Raw genomic sequence first — 17,119 nt, 5'->3', positions numbered from 1 at the left:
TTCAGTCTAATTCAAATGTTCACATTTAATTCAATGTTACTTGACGGTTTTTCAGTGTAGTTTCTCAATTTTAACAGAAGATGGCGATCGTGACCACAATTAGAATCGTAGCTCCGATCTCATACACATACACAGGGTTCCAGTGAAATGGATATTAAACTTAAAATGCGACTATAAGCATTTTAAATAACAATATATTAACAGTACATTTACGCTAAATATATATAAGGTCAAAGCCAACGTTATACTGTTTAATCTTTTAATCTAATGCCCTGGAAATTTATTTCATAAATGCTTGCTAAAGAAAACATTTAGGCCTGAACAAAATTATTTATAATTCGTAGAACTCTGGTGCAAAAACCATTTGTTTTTGTTAAACATAGATATACAAATGTTTTAAATATTTAATATTATATAATGTAATATATTAAATATTACATATTTTTATATTTTAGACACATGCACTTTTAATACAACATTAATAAGCATTATTTCATTAGATGACACACATGCCACACAGATCATTAGTTCATTAGGTTTTTTTTATTAGGCCGTATAACATTAACGACTTGTTAAAGGAAATCATTTTACCGGTGTAGCCGTTCATTTTCTTGTTATATGCGTGTGAATTGAAATGCTGTTGTAGCGAGCAGCAGACTGCCTCGAGAGGCCGCACTGACCCCAAATTCAGCAGGTGGCCTTACCTGCAACCCAAACGAGCCCTTGAACTAAAGAAACACAGAATCAACCCTCAGAGCTGCACAGATGGGTCACAAGCCAAAACGAGCGCCTCTGCATGATTTATTGCGCCAAAATACCACAGAACTAATCAGCGGACAAACTAATTAATAGAAATCTGCATTTTTGCATAAGTAATTAGAGCAACTCAATATGAATTAAGAGATAGGGATTTATTCAGTCGGGAGAGCCATTCAAGCTGAGAGAGAGAGATTTGGTTTGCATCCACTGTGCCAGTCTGAGGAAAGGTCTGTTGGTTTAAGCAGAGGACGTTAAAGGTCAAATAATTAATAAATATCATTGGTGTGACCTCATATTGTGTTGTGTTGGGAGCGGAAACTTACAGGAAGCGTTAAAGAAAGCGACCTACTTCTGTTCCTTTTGTATCAGAACTTAATTTATATATATATAGCATAAGTAGCCTATGTTTTTCAAACACAGAAAAAATACAAAAGTTAGAATAGTTTTCGCCTTTGCTGGTAACCGTAGCACAGTTCTCGATGTTTGTATCGCAAGCTACATCGACAGACAGACAAACAGACAAACAAACAAACAAATAATCACGTTGTTGTAGATTAGCACATCACAGATTTATGAGAAAAATCAGAGCAATGTAATATGACATCATACAGTCTGTAAGCTATATTTTTATGCCTGTAATTTATAATGCCATATACAATAAAGAGTGCAAATGTGTGGGATGCTGAAGAAACGAGAAATGCAAGAGCATGAACCAAATGCGACACAAGTCCTCTGAGTTGCTGTCAGTGGTGCTGAAATCACTTGGTTTGCATGGCAACAGGGAGATATACACTGCAAACAGAGGGCTTCCTTTCGGACCTTTGACCGGTACAAACTTGTCGATTTTTATGAGAAAGATTAGCAGCATTCAGAGCCCATGTTCGTGGACACTTCACGGTTTCCTGGTTATCAAATGTCCGCGGTAGGCCATTAACAGATGTCAGGAGAGATAAGCACAGATAAGCAAACAATGTAAATGAAATATTTTCCACGCATGAACAAACAGCACGGGAGTATAGAGACGAGAGACTCAACTCAGCCTTCGACAGAATAAAAATAACTGCATTACCTGAATCAAAACCTGCAAAAATCTTTAATATGCTCTCATAAAGTTGATCAATTTAAAGTTGAGCATGCCTACATTATAATAATCTCTGTATATGTTCGGTGGTCTGGTTTTAAGGTGTTTTTCTGAACTGATTCTAATGCAAAACTAAATCGCATAGGCCAATATTTTAAAGACAATACTCTCAAAACTAACAACTATAGGCTAGATACATTATTAATTGAGGCATGATTAAATCATGCACCCACTTTTATAGTGAAAATGGTTTTGTTACTTGCCAGATGTCTTTCTGTTGATATTAAATAATTCCAGATTTTTTTTTTTTTTTTATTATAGGCTAATTTCCTCAAAGCACAAACGCTCCACGTGCGTTTAAATGCCACTGTCTATAGTTATTCCCTCGTTTATGCACTCGCCTTTTCGACGGTCATTGCGTTGGTCTATCGGGTTTTTTTTTTTTTTTTTTTGGGAGGTGGAGGAGGCAGTGATATTAAATTGAATAGAAAACAGCAGATTTCGGACGTTGGATCGGGTTAGTGAGCCGTGAAACAGGCTTTTTGTCAGTGCGCGTGCGACTCGCGTGCCGACCGACCAGCACTGAGAAGAGGGGGACTCATGACCGGGGTCTCGAGCCAGACTTTGCAATTACTGTTTACAATCAATATCACGAGATATTTGTAAAAGATTAGCATTAAATACCCCAACCCCCACAGCAAACCACAAATTTCTCAAAAATCAAATAATCATGTTTATAATCATTCGATTTTTGTATTAAAATAGGTCTAATTATAATACGTCAAATAATAAACAGTAATGATAACATAATAATATTAATTATTTTTATTATTATACAATTTAGGCGTATTTATATTCTTTCAGACATGACTTATTTCCACTGATAAATAGTGAGAAAACCTACTGAATGATTATGAGCTAATTTATGGACACGCATAAAGAATTGTCCGCATTAAGACAACGGGATGTAGCTAAAGAAAGAGCCGGTCGTGATTGAATGTGTCCCACGCTTGAGAGGGTTAATCCATCCTGCGGGTACAAACAGGTCCGCAGAGTCTCTAACTGGCGACAGATGGCCACTTTCTTTCGGCCACAAAGGGACGGAATACGGAGCTCTGGCGAATACAAATGGAAGAGATCACGTGACGCTTGAGGCCGTTTTCCTGACGTAGTCGGCCATATGGCGCGTGCCGGGGGAAGGGGCGGGGCCAGGTGCCAATCACGGGCGAAGGGTGGGACTGTAGAGGCAGCCACAGACCGACTTCACTCGCATCTTCCAGCATCAGCAGCACCGCTATATAACCAGAGCATCCCATCGGCGCAGCCACATTAGGCTTCAATCCACAGGACTTCCCACACCACAACGACGGGCATGAAACTGTCATAACAAGACATTCAACAAATCCTAGGTATGTCATGTTTCTTTCTTTAATAATACAGTCTGTATTTGACATATTTATGCTGAACTGACAAAAAGCTGGATATCATTCAGATCATTCTTATGTTGCTGATGATGAAAGTATTGTGGTAATCTCAGATGAACAGACGTTTAATTCTCAAGCGCATATATTTTGTATAACTGATCCACTATAATGAAGCTTATATTTCGTAAAACCCTTAAATCAATCTACTGAAAACGTAAATTAATTGTTACATTAAATAGTGAAGAAGTGCCAACTTGCAATGACAAGTTATTGCGCTTTTCACATGAATACAATTAAGTACAAATTTGATGCTGTTAACATAATGAAAAATTTTCTGCAGTGAAAAAAAAATCCTGTAAATGGACTAATTAATACTTTTTTACAATATTAATGTCTAAACTTCTGCTATACTGTACAATACTTGCTTTTAAGAATAAAATTCAAAACTATATTTATATCTTGCTGTTTAGTCTCGTTAAGCAGGATTACGGCAATACCAATTTACTTATGAAAATTCAGACTACTGTACATTCAGACTAATTGATTTCAAACCTAACCAGAAATTAAATTTTGTTTCTGAATACCTATGGAATAAAAATACCTATATATAGGCTATATTCCTTATTAAATTCCTTCATACTTTACTTCAGAATTAACAACAAGGACTCCATCTGATTAGGAAACACAGATAATGTTACATAATAAAGCTGCATAAAGTAAGCAGCTATGATTCATCCACAGGTCATGTGTTGTTGCATTTTGAATGTGCAGCGTAGTGCATTTCATTTTTTTAAGGCTTGCATGGCTCTCATTTGAAAGATAATACAGAACAATGTGATTGAATGGATGTTTAAAGGCTTTATTTATCGCTTTGTAGAGTTCCAACATGACGAAATCTTACACCGAGGAAAGCATGATGCTGGAGTCTCAAACTAGCACGAACTGGACCGACAAGTGTGACAGCAGCTCCCAAGACGAGCGCGACGTGGAGAACACCAGCGTGCCCATGCACAAGGATATGGAGGACGACGAAGTGGGACTCAGCCGACTTGAAGATGAGGACGACGAGGAGGAAGAGGAGGAGGAAGAAGACGGCGATGACACCAAGCCGAAAAGACGAGGACCCAAGAAGAAGAAGATGACTAAGGCGCGTATGCAGAGGTTCAAACTAAGGCGAATGAAGGCGAACGCCCGGGAGAGGAACCGCATGCACGGGCTCAACGACGCGCTCGAGAGCCTGCGCAAAGTTGTGCCCTGTTACTCCAAAACGCAGAAGCTCTCCAAGATCGAAACGCTCCGACTGGCCAAGAACTACATTTGGGCGCTTTCGGAAATCCTGAGGTCGGGCAAAAGCCCGGATCTGATGTCTTTCGTGCAGGCCTTGTGCAAGGGCTTGTCCCAGCCCACGACCAATTTGGTCGCAGGATGCCTCCAGCTGAACCCCAGAAACTTTTCTCCCGAGCAGAGCCAGGAGATGCCCCCTCATATGCAAACAGCAAGTGCTTCCTTTTCCGCTTTCCCTACTCCTACCAGACGCCCGGTCTTCCCAGCCCTCCGTACGGTACAATGGACAGCTCTCATATCTTTCACGTCAAGCCGCACGCGTACGGGAGCGCACTAGAGCCGTTCTTTGACACCGCGCTCACAGACTGCACCAGTCCCTCGTTTGACGGACCCCTTAGCCCACCTTTGAGCGTTAATGGGAACTTTTCCTTCAAACACGAGCCGTCGTCGGAATTCGAGAAGAACTACGCCTTTACCATGCACTATCAGGCGGCGGGCTTGGCCGGCGCGCAGGGACACGCGTCTCTTTACGCGGGCTCTACGCAGCGCTGTGATATACCGATGGAGAACATTATGTCGTACGACGGGCATTCGCATCACGAGCGGGTCATGAACGCCCAGCTGAACGCGATATTTCACGACTCGTGATTCTAACAGACATTTGTGATACTGCTCGTCACGGTATTCTGTTACGGCTGATGCAAAAAGAGCAACAACATTATATGCTTAATCTTATGTACTTATTTATTGTTGTTACTGCCTTTAGGAGAAAAGAGAATTCGTTTATTCTCGTTCACCTTATGTATTGTATTCTATAGCGCTTCTCCGTTGCGGTCACACACAGGTGGGAACAGGCGTGACTTTCTTCAGAATGTGTTAATTATCCATGCTACAAAATCACAAGCAATAATTTGGAATCTATGCAATTTTTAATCCGATACTGGGCCAATTATAGAAATGAATAGAGATTGATATATTTTTCAACCTATTACATTTTACTACTTATCTATCCCATACTGAATTATTTTGTTGTGATTTTGTATAGAATTGTTAATTTTTATAAGTCAAATCCCTGCATCATTCCATGCAACCCCTCATGTTAATGTTTTATAAAACTGGTTTATCTCTTGTTTATATAAAACAGTACTCAATCTAGTAATAACCAGCAGGCAAGTGCTTAAAAATCTGTAATGTTGCCTTAGCAATGAATTACTGTAAAATCATGCAGAGTTGCACAAGTCCAATTTTCTGAATCCCGTCTAATTTAACGTCCAATCAGTGATCCTTTGTGGAATTTCGAATTGCTTGAGTGCTGGGAGAAAGAAAATCGGTGTTAGAGTCTTAGTGTTGTACATAAAAGCTTGACTATCACCTTTTAAATTCACCCTGTGTAAATTCTGATCGAGAGGCCTGTCTTTCTAAGATGGAAAATAAATAATGGACTGAATTAGTCTGCTCAAACTATTCGGTTATTCTCGACTTGAAATTTTATTGCTTGTGAAGAAGGAACAAACAACGAAGATGCAACCAAAAAGAGGTTGATTTTAAAGTGATTCTAGTTTTGAGAAGTTGTATGTGTGTATCAGTTCATGATGGAGGTTTACGAAATAAAACAAATGGTTTGGAATTTAACATTATTATAGTCATTTATGTAAAATAATTTAGAGATTCATGCATCACTCCCAGCACCTTCAGAATTTTTGTCTTTATAAATTATTATTTGAATTTCTTTAAAACACAGACTTACTCTAATCTGATTATTCAGATGGAAATATAGATTTTTAAACAGGTTAAAAAAGGTTTGAAACAGTTGGCTACATTTTATAACTATTAATATGAAATCTCAAGGTCATGTGAATTTATACCATTGGATATAATTAAACATATATTTTTTCTGTCCTAAAGGATATTCACTGTTAGTAGGCTTTAACTAATCTTCTCTTAAAAATCTCCTCAAAATAACATGACATGCAGCATCACGAAAAATGTCGGTGAATAGCTTAATGTCGCCATTCCTTTTTGCGCATATCGATACACTTATAAAATGTTTTCATCTCTACAAAATGTTTGAAATTGCTCCATACATCAGTGTAAATGAGTTTGTCCTCGAATCGTTAATAATCCACAACTGTTCATGCCACGCCTGCAAAGAAATCTTCTTAAAATGTATCGGATATTTGTGTTTTATTTGAAGTGCAGAAAAGCCTTCGTTCATTATATAAAATGTCCAAGTTGCCACACACGCAAAATATAGATTATAATGAAGATTAAAAGATAAAGGTGTAAAAGAGAGTTATTGAAATGCCCCCACATATTTTAGACACGTGTACAAAGATAAGTTAAGCAAAATACATACTTTTTAAACGTTCTATGTAAGGATGAAAGTATTTAAAGGTAAAATAAAATAACACAAATCCTTTAGAATCCTGTAAAATAGGCACAGGTGCGCTGGGTGAAAAAGTTTTGGATGCTAGATGGGAACAATTTAGGCATCACGACTAACATCGTCCTTTAGAAATATCTTTCATTTTTACGACTTCATTGAGACTGTTGCATATATACAAAACATTAAATAATAAGAATAATAATAATCTGGCAAATAAAAAAGGGGAAACATCCACTAGAACTTAACCGCTTAGTCTCAGCAGCTTTGGCCACTACCGGGAACTGTCCAAGGTGCTGTGTGAGGACGACTTTTTCACACCTAGGGCTAATTGTTTAGCACAGCGAATAGACCAGGCCTGCAGTCATTAAAATATGGAAACAAATTTAGACACGCAAGTCTGAAGCAGCCTATGTATTAGCTGACATTAAAACAAATTTAAATCCGCAGGAATACTATTACAGAAGTGCCATCAGTCTTTGACAAGATTAAAATATTTTTTTAACACATTTTCTATTGCAAGCCGTCATTTATTTAACTAACTAGTATCTATGTCTAGTACTTTTAAAATCAGTAACAATAATGCAATAGCGATCTTTTGCTATTTAGATTCTATAGAAAATTGTTTACGTATTCAGCTAGGCCTATGAATTTCTAGCAGGCCTAAGCTTCTAGTAGAACTAGTAACTAGTATCCATTTTTACGTATTTTTACATTTTTAGTAGGTTTTCCAGTTGTGATTATCTTTTTTCAGTTTCACTAATAGGCTAACCGTTTAGACATGAAACATTTTGTTACTAGTCTACTAGTAAAATAAAAATGGATAGTTTAAAAAGGAATACATGTTAAAATGGCTTGTCATAGTATTTCACATTACCACACAAATTTAATGATTAGTTGAAACAGTAATAACACTAAATGTGAGTGAGGGCAGCGCGCGTGCTCGGCTAGGAAAGCCCAGCGGGCGCGCGCGCTCTAGAGGTGCATGGAGACGAGGAACTTCCTCAAGAGCCTAGCGACCGGGAGCGCGCCGAGCCGGTAAATTAATACACAAAGGCGAGTTCACAACATTCACACGATGTTTGAATCCCCGTGTAAATCGATAAATGTCCTGGACGCGTGGTCGGAGAATCAGGAAGAGTTGCGCGAGACGCAACCGGTGTCTTCTCGCGGGACGAGAAAGCGAGTCAAGACAAAAAAAAAAAAAACAAAACAGCAGCAAAACGCGACACTCTCTGTCTCGGCCCCTCAGTTATGCGCGGATGACGCCGATAAGGAGCGAAAAGAAAAGAAATATAGACCGGACGAGCCGATTGTAAGAGGAATCTTCCAAATCGGGAAGAAGAGCCACAACGTGGTTCTCACGGCAACGCGGGTAACATGGACGCCCATTCAGCCCGAGACCCCTACAGGTGAGCAGCTGCGCTCTGTTTGCCGCCGTTACCATGGTGATAGTATGCTACCCCTGTTTACGTCATGTGTGTCTGGCGCTCAAAGTCATATACCTTAAGCAAACATTTATAGTGTTTTATAGACACGGCTACGCCTCGTGTACAATGCACATGCAATCGCAGCATTGGAAAAGTGCTTGCACGTGGACTCAACATAAGCAAAGACTGTAGCTTGTAAACTTGGTTTAATGAACGTTTTAGAATGTAAGAATGAATTATTTCATTCGAAATGTTACAATGAATAATTTAATTTCATTCAGTCTTTTTCTTAAATTGGTTATGCATATATTTCTGTCTTGAATACAAAAAAGAGCAAATATCTTACCGAGATTTATTAAGACAGACTAATCAAAGACTGTAGAAGCTTGGTTTTATGAATTTAGAATCATAATGTGGTGTCTCTCTCACGCATATTTTGGTTATGTATGTATATGCCTAAACACATGATGCACACATAGGTCTACAAGTAACACAACAACTCTAGACCTACACATCAGAAAGTTGCATTTTCAGAAATATATGGATTCTTTGACCACAGCACATTCATTTACACGACAACACTGTTTTAGGGGGACTGAAAACTCAAACTTTTGAAAAAGGGTGCAAGTTTTTGAAAACAATACTGTTATCTTCTCCATGTTACCTATGAAAATGGGAATTGGAAAATGGTGATGACATATAGGAGTGAAGTGGTTCTAATGACATTGCCAACTTGTGGCCTGGCATGCATAATACAGCATTTCTAGTCATTTTCGTGGATCTGTGTGAATTAAACAATCCCCCTTGTTGCATCATTAAAAAAGTCCAAAAAGATCCTTTTAAAATGCTTTTTTAATAAAAATACACTTCTTTATTATTTATTTTCACACAAAGTGTGCTGCTCCATCAGTATTCAAAAAAACATTTATTTTTTCCATTGTTGTAAACATTAGAACCAGAAACAAGCAAATTGCAGGCGGCCTTTAGCTCCCTTGTATCCTGTAGTAATTACATAAGCAAAAGAGGGCTACAACAAAAACAATCCAAAAAAAGGGGGAAAGGGGGTAATGTCAGTCCTGCCAGAAACTCATGTGTAACAGCTGTGTTGGTAATGGACTCCGGCTGACTGTTGTGACCACCTAAAGTAGGGCATCTGTCAGTCTTGTGGACAGTTAGCAAATGTCCAAGTAAATGATACTCAAAACTACCATCTGCATCATTACACTAAGAAGATAACCATATGACTGTAGAAGGATTTGATTTCATTCAATATCAGTGAAACTCTTAAGCTGTGCAGTTTTTCGCTTTGGGTTTTATTTAAGGAATCCACTTACATTTTGAGTAACTAGAAATATATGCAAACATGTCACAGGGGGGCTTTATATGGGAAATGCAGCAGCATCAAATATAAACATGCATATATGAATGTAAGTCCACCTTTAAAATAAGCCCTCCAAAATTGCTCTTAGAGAGCAGATTCCTGATTTGATTGATCAGGAAACAAAACCAAATGGGGAAAATGAAACAATTTTGAAACACGCCCAGCAGTTTGAAGCTGAGGCATGTACTTCCTGTCTTTGGCTGTTGTTTTGCTCAGGCACTTCAAAGTGTGAGTGCTGCCGAGTGCAAGAGAGACTTTCAGTCAGCGTAAGCTTTATAGACAGTACTTTTCATCTGTGATCCAAGCTAATGTTATTAAGCCAGAGCTCTCATTACACAGAAAGCATTCATCTAATAACCCCCTATGGCCTTTACCAAATGTTCTCTTAAAATTGCCAAAAAAATGACTGCTAGATCCCGATATGCTGGGGTTCTCTAGTTGACACTCATGTGCTTTTTTTCTGCCGAGGGATAACAGATCAGAATATTGCCCCTGATCCTTCACTACAGACGCCTGAGAGAGATTGAAGGACATTAACCAGCAGACAAACACAATATCAAATTACATGATTGCAATGTGGCATTTCAGTGCTTGTTTCTATGACAACACTGAGTGTTGGATTTCAGTGATGATGTGATACCTTTGTTTACATCTCCCATTGCTTAATTTCTGATTATGTCACATGCTTTAAACCTACAAAACAAAAACAACTGTGATCAAATGAATTTCTTAACATTTAAACAGTTTGCTTATGTGTGTGTGTGTATATATATATATATTATATGTATTCACAAAAATAAATATTATTTTTCAAAATTATTTTTATAATATATATTAATAATTTATTAAAAAAAAAAATAATAATTTTTTTTATTTAAATAACTTATCTATATATTTTAGTAAAGTAAAAGTTATTTTATATATATATACAAATGGAAAAAAGAAGGTTATTGTAGATTATAATAATGTTTCACAATATTACTGATTTTTCTGTTTTATATTAAAATAAATGTAGCCTTGGTGAGCATAAGTGACCTCTTGGAAAAACATAAAAAAAAAAAAAATATTCCTAACTTTTGATCAGTATAGTATATATACTCTGTCATCATTTACTATGATGTTGTGACTTTCTTCCTTGGATCACAAAATAGATTTTATTTTTTATTTTTAAGTATTTAGAAGCCATATGATAGCTTTATTTGATGATAAACTGAAATGTCGTTGTTTTTCACCTAAAAGCCTGCCCTTTGTCCTTTTGTGACACTTCTTTGTCTTTTGTCAGAAGAAAGGTTTGAAATAACATGAGGGTAAATAAATGATGATAGAAGTTTCATTTTTGGGTGAACTATCCCTTTAAGCCACTAGCAACAGAGCTGACAGCAGTCTCTTTTTTTAGAGGTCAGCACTATATGTTTCAAAAATACCAATGAAGAATTCTCTTATTGCATCACCTACAGCTGATCCAGAGTGAACAACATGCCAGTTAGCTCACCTTTTAGAAATGAAAGTAGAGCCGGGTGAATTGGCCTCATATTCAGCCACAACCACAGAAAAGCGCGGGAGACTGGGATTGTTTGCCAAAGGGATCTGGGTTTGACTTTTTGAACCCTGAATTTGCTTAGCATTGGCCTTGGCTTTACTTCAGTTTGTCTGCTGAATGTACAAACGCCGTGATTTGATCTGGGTGCCAGAGCAGTTCACGCCTCCAGTCCACGCAGTTCATTTAAAATACTCTGGTGGGTTCATGCCATGTGTGCGCTGATTTTACCTCTGGCTCTGTAGAAATATACAAACAAAGCTCCTGGGTCAGAGATTGCAAATGTATGCTTTTATTTATTTTTTAAATCATGAAAATGGATACAAAAGGCAACAGTTTAAGTAAATGATGCATATTGCATCGAAAGTTGTGTTCCACTGCTAAAATGTTTGTACTGAATTCTACTGCTTAAATGATGGCTTATGCAACCCTCTACATTGCAAATAAATCACTTGCATATACAGTATGACTAAATCTTCACTCTGGGCTACTAAATGATGTCTAATATTAGCCAATGGCTAATAAATTCTCAGATTTTACTCTAAGTTAGGCTAAGTTTAGCACATATATATTTTCACTCGCCGAACACGCTGATTGAGTGCTTCAGAGTTTCACTCTCCATCAAGCGATCTCTGCTGTTTTCCAGTTCATCTCAATGGATGCGCAGCGCACCTGTATTTGACGTACCGTAAACTCTAGTGTGAAGGCGCACGACTCGTTTACCATACATGTAAACAATATTCTTTGTTGTATTTTCCTGTCAAAATAACGGTGTTCCTTTGGAATTCTTCAGCGTTTAAGAACTGCCGGGGTTTTCCATTAGTGGGCGGAGCTAATGCGCAAACGGCAATCTCATTGGCTGGCACTCACCTTTTATGCATTCAAACATGGTTATCAAGTTTATTTCTAATTACTAAAGTTCTATTATTAAATAATACTTGATTATAATAATGCTTGACTGTTCTGATGTTAAGAGTGTACTTTCAGATATTTTAATATTTATATATATATATATATATATATATATATTTACAATACAAAAATATAAAAATACAAAAATAAATATATATATATATATATATATATATATATATATATATATATATATATATATATATATATCAGTCTGGCGAGTAAACTAAAAAATTTACTAGCCAATGGTGATTCACTTGCCAGGGTGTCCATAGAGGGTTGTCATGTCAGGAAATGAACCTATAGGAAATAAAATCACACATGAGGTCGCTTCAGTATCTCTTTTTTTTTTTCTTGTGAGACCAATGATATTATATGTAGTATTTTGTTTCTCAGATTTTTATACTGACAAAACCCTTATAATCTCAATGTTAGAGTTTTAGAAGTCTTAAAGTGAGTCAGCATGTAAAATCTGAGATTAATATGAACTCAGATGTTATTTAATATTAAAGTTGGCATAAAACGAAAGTTGTGGTTGTCTTTTCTTCCTTATTGTGATGTATATCAGAGCGAAATGGCTTCTTGAATAAGGAAGAATGTAGGTTGGGACTTAATTTTGTCCAACTGTAATTGACTGGATTGTTGGATAATTGTCTTTTGCTATTACTTCAATATCACCTGACTTTAATATTTTTTTCTACACCAAATTATCAGAACTATATCTCAACATTTGTCTCTGTTGTGTCTTAAGCAATTTTAGGAGAAACATCGGTAACACTTTATTTCGATAATCCACTTGAGACATTCTACTAACAGTAAGTAACTTTGCAACTACATGTCAACTAGCAGTTAGTAGAGTATTAGTAGACTGTCTGCTTAATATCTTCTAACACTTTCTTTGTCAACTTATTGTCAACTTATACTAACCCTAAACCTACCCCTAACGTTAACCCTTAACCTACTCTAACAGTCTACTCTGAGAGTTAGTAGACATGTAGTTGCAAATAAATAAGAATTAGTTGACATGTACTTACAAAGTTACTTATCGTTAGTAGAATGTCTAAAGTGGACTATCGAAATAAAGTGTAACCGAAACATCTGACAAAAGTCAAACTGAGAACTCGATTAAGTCTTCTGAGCTATGAAGAATATCTCTGAGCAATAATAAAAACAAATAATAAGGTTGGATTAAACTGCTATTTTTAAATCTATAATCAGATATGACCACTGCAGGGATATTCCTTTCTACGCAGGAGAATCTAATTACTTTATAGAATGTATCCTGTATGCATGCTCAGTTATCTCTGACAGGGAATAATACATTAGATTAGAGATGCACAATGCCATTCTACTTCTATATGCGTTTTTAAATGATTTTGTTTCAGATTAGATCCTAAAATATTGACTTTAGTTCTCAGCTTTTGTTTTATAGATCACTTTAGGCATTTGTATGAGCGCTGAGCTGAACGAGCATGTCATGCAAGCAAATGCTAGATGGTTTACCATACACAAGCTGTGGTACTAGATCTTTGAAAATGACCTGTTTTTACCAGAACTCTGAGGACTTTGGTTGACCATTGCGGTCAGCATGGAGCATCTGCCCTAGTGAAGCTCACTGGAACTGGACTGACTGGCTCAGCCTCAGATTTCTGAGGCTAATTGCACCGCTGAGGTTATCTGATCCCATTTCACAGCACCGAGGGACAGAAGGGGGACATTTTTTTAGTCCAGACACATTCTCCATCCTCCACATGGAAAAATGCTGGGCAGAGATGAGACCATTCAGTAATGTCATATAAGTCAACGTCAGTTCTTAATAACGGTATGCTCTTCAATAAACATCAATCAAAAAAAAAAAACATGTTTTGCAACTTCAGATATGCTGATAAGTATTGTTAATTTAGCAATTTAGCCATATTAATGAAGTTATGTTACACATTTAAGCAATCCAGTCTCACAGATCAAATTTTTTCCCCCTTTCATGTCCACACATAATTTTGGCCGGGAGCATAATGGAAAGTAGGTGACTATAATTGTTTATTTCTAGAGCCTGTTTAAAAATAATGAGCAGAACATCATTAGCATCAATAATGAGTTATTATGCTGAGACATGCTCAGCTCTTCTACTAACACCTGAGACTCAGAGTTGGAGCCTCTGGTTACAGATCCAATGAGATAGACGCACAGTACATGCTTCCAAATCATCACAACAGCATAAGAATGAGCATAAGAGCAGTTTTGCATTGTATGAAAAGCATCCCGCCATAACCCTGCCATGTGTTCACCAGAGCAAATTTAAACACAAGTCGTTCCAAATTTGTATGACTTTCATTTTTTTGCGGAACACAAAAGAAGTTATTATGACGAATTCCAAACAACACTAGACCTTACTGACAAAGAAAAACAAAACAAAACAAAAAATGTGGCTATAACAAAAAAACAAAAAAAACAAAATGTTGCTAAACAAAACAAAAACAAACTGTGGCTAAACAAAGCAAAACAAAATGTGGCTAAACAACACAAAACGACAAAAAACAAAACACAAACACACACAAAATATCAGAAGAACCTTGGCTGATAATGGAACTTTTTATTGCATTTATTTTTCCACTGATATTAACAGAACAATCTGTGAAATGTATTTTAATAGTAAAGCAGAGAGTATTACACTCTTATTGCCAAAATATTTAATTTAAGTAACAAACACAAAGGGCTGTGTACAAATATGGGGTCATTGTATATAAAAAATATATTTCATTTAATTAACCATATTAACCAACAAAACAAAACAGAAATCGAAACAAAACACAAAACAAAACAAAAATATAAAAAATTCCAGGCTCGTCCAGAACCACAACTGGATCCTGATTAACTTTTAAAAATTTTTTTTTTTTTTTTTTTTGCATTGCACTGACCTTGACATAAAAATCAGTAAAATGCATTTAAACACTAAAGTGGAGAGTATTACACTCTTATTGCCAAAATATTTAATTTAAATAACAAACACAAAGGGCTGTGTACAAATATGGGGTCATTGTACAATTATGGACTCAAACAGTAATACGCTGCATTGCACATACAAAGCAATGTTTGAGTTTTATAGATTCTTTAAAACGCTATTTATAAAGCAGATTGTCCTATGCACGCCAATCAGCTGGCTTGTGTACCAAACACAGTCAAAGTTCAAGTGTGTGACCCCTCTGTATTGCAATAGGGATATACAGTGTCACAGTCTAATTGCACACAGGGAACAAACAGACGCTGTCTCCTTTGTTTGCATCCTGGGGGCTTGAAAACGGTAATATAAAAATGTAAATATTGGGTTTTGGTGTGTGGGTCTGGGCACACAGGCTTCCACAGGCACAGGTGGAAAATATGCTCTCGGATGCCATGCTGGGAACCACATGGCCCCACACAACATGGGGGCAAAGAGTGGCTTGCTGACCTGGCACAGGCTTTCCGCCGTTGGACCCTTTTCAAACCACGGTATTAGTTTCATCTGTGAGAGCGTTGCAAAAACAACAAAGTCTTAAAATATTATGCAATGTTGCTTAAGTACATTTATATTGTTTTAATGATATTTAGATATTTTTACTAAAAACAAGTCCAAAAAAGTTTATTGTATTGTGTGTAGTCGAATCACTTAAAAAAAAACAAAAAAAACACTTCTCCTCAGCTAGCCGCAGGCCGATCATTTATGTCTGGATCACAAACAGTATGAGATGAGTTACATGTTGAAGTGTGATACTTGGTTTGTTCATACCACTAATGTTAAGTACGAGCAGTACTAAAAGTGATTCTTCAAGCACCACCTGATAAAATCAATGCATATGCATCAGACCACATGTATATTGAAATCTCACTGTTACAAAGTCTAGCAGCTCAAATCACTGCCGGTGCAGAATTGATTCTTTTTGTCCATACATTAGTTGGATGATGACATGACGCCGGGCCCCCTGCGTCTCGCCTTTGCCGGAGAGCTGCTGAGAGGAAGCTTGTATCCATCTGGAAGCAATAAAGTTTTCTAGAAGAGTGCACAGTTTTATTTAATCTCCCGATGTCTTACTGTGCCTCAAATGAAGGGCTGTTCCCATCTTGTCATCTGAAATCAGCCTCATGTGCGCCAGAATATGACACTTGCCATGCTGGGGGCCACAGACACGTTGTTCCCTGCTTTGTTTTCTGCTCTCTGGATATCTGCCTTGCAAGGTTCAACAGAACTGGTATTTTCAAAATAATTAATTTCCTAGTATGCAAAAGCTTATGAAAACCAGCAATTCTTAACTGAAAGAGATCATTTAAAGTCAATTTCAAATGCTTTTTGTTGTACTGTACATGCGTGATGCACATGCAATTTTGGCATTTCATTTTTGATAAGACAGGCACCACTAATAATATTTATCATATTTTGGGTTAGTGATCTGAACAAATCCTTAACGTAAGGTACTAAAATTTGGCACATAAATCATTCTGCATCATTTGTGCAATGGGCATGAATAATCTTAAATCATGCAGCTTCTTGAGGAAATTATAGATACTTGACCAGTAAACATTAATGATAATAAATCTCAAAGATGTTTGAGACAAAATTCTAAGATTTTGGTCTAAACATTTTCAGAAAAAAAATGAGCAAGTGTAACAACTCGTCCTACTGTACTGAGTTTCTTTTCATCCAGCCTGATTTCATAGTAGCCCAGAAAACATGAATTGGCAGCCGGTGAGTGTGATGAGAGCATGACCGTGTGTGTCAGTGTTGGCTGAGAGTGGTGTCTACACACAGAGATGCATGTAACTGTCAATGAGAGAGATGAGATCTCTGGAGACAACAGATCCATAGTCAGTCTTAAGGAGGGCTCCGTGTTATATGACCTCGTGTGTTACCAGACGTGTCATATTGATTTGGCCCTTTGCAGCCCCTTTAGACCAAT

General features: G+C 37.0%; 2 protein-coding genes across 2 annotated transcripts in view; both read left to right on the top strand.

Annotated features, from left to right (window-relative positions):
- The first annotated feature begins 3,090 nt into the window (after positions 1–3,090).
- Positions 3,091–6,180, top strand: neurod1 (neuronal differentiation 1). Its single transcript, XM_042764210.1, is given in 3 exon segments — positions 3,091–3,249; positions 4,142–4,778; positions 4,781–6,180. Coding segments are annotated over 2 exon segments (1,044 nt in total). The 5' UTR covers positions 3,091–3,249; positions 4,142–4,150; the 3' UTR covers positions 5,197–6,180.
- A 150-nt stretch (positions 6,181–6,330) lies between these two features.
- Positions 6,331–17,119, top strand: part of LOC109084621 (ceramide kinase-like protein) — a 55,580-nt gene continuing 44,791 nt past the window's right edge. The window contains 1 exon segment of the mRNA XM_042764208.1: positions 6,331–8,343. Coding sequence (XP_042620142.1) covers positions 8,010–8,343 — 334 coding nt within the window. The 5' untranslated portion in view covers positions 6,331–8,009.

This window comes from Cyprinus carpio, chromosome A9 (assembly GCF_018340385.1).
Source record: "Cyprinus carpio isolate SPL01 chromosome A9, ASM1834038v1, whole genome shotgun sequence".
NCBI lineage: Eukaryota > Metazoa > Chordata > Actinopteri > Cypriniformes > Cyprinidae > Cyprinus > Cyprinus carpio.
Note: the sequence above shows the minus strand (reverse complement) of the source record. Positions and strands in the feature narration are given on the sequence as shown.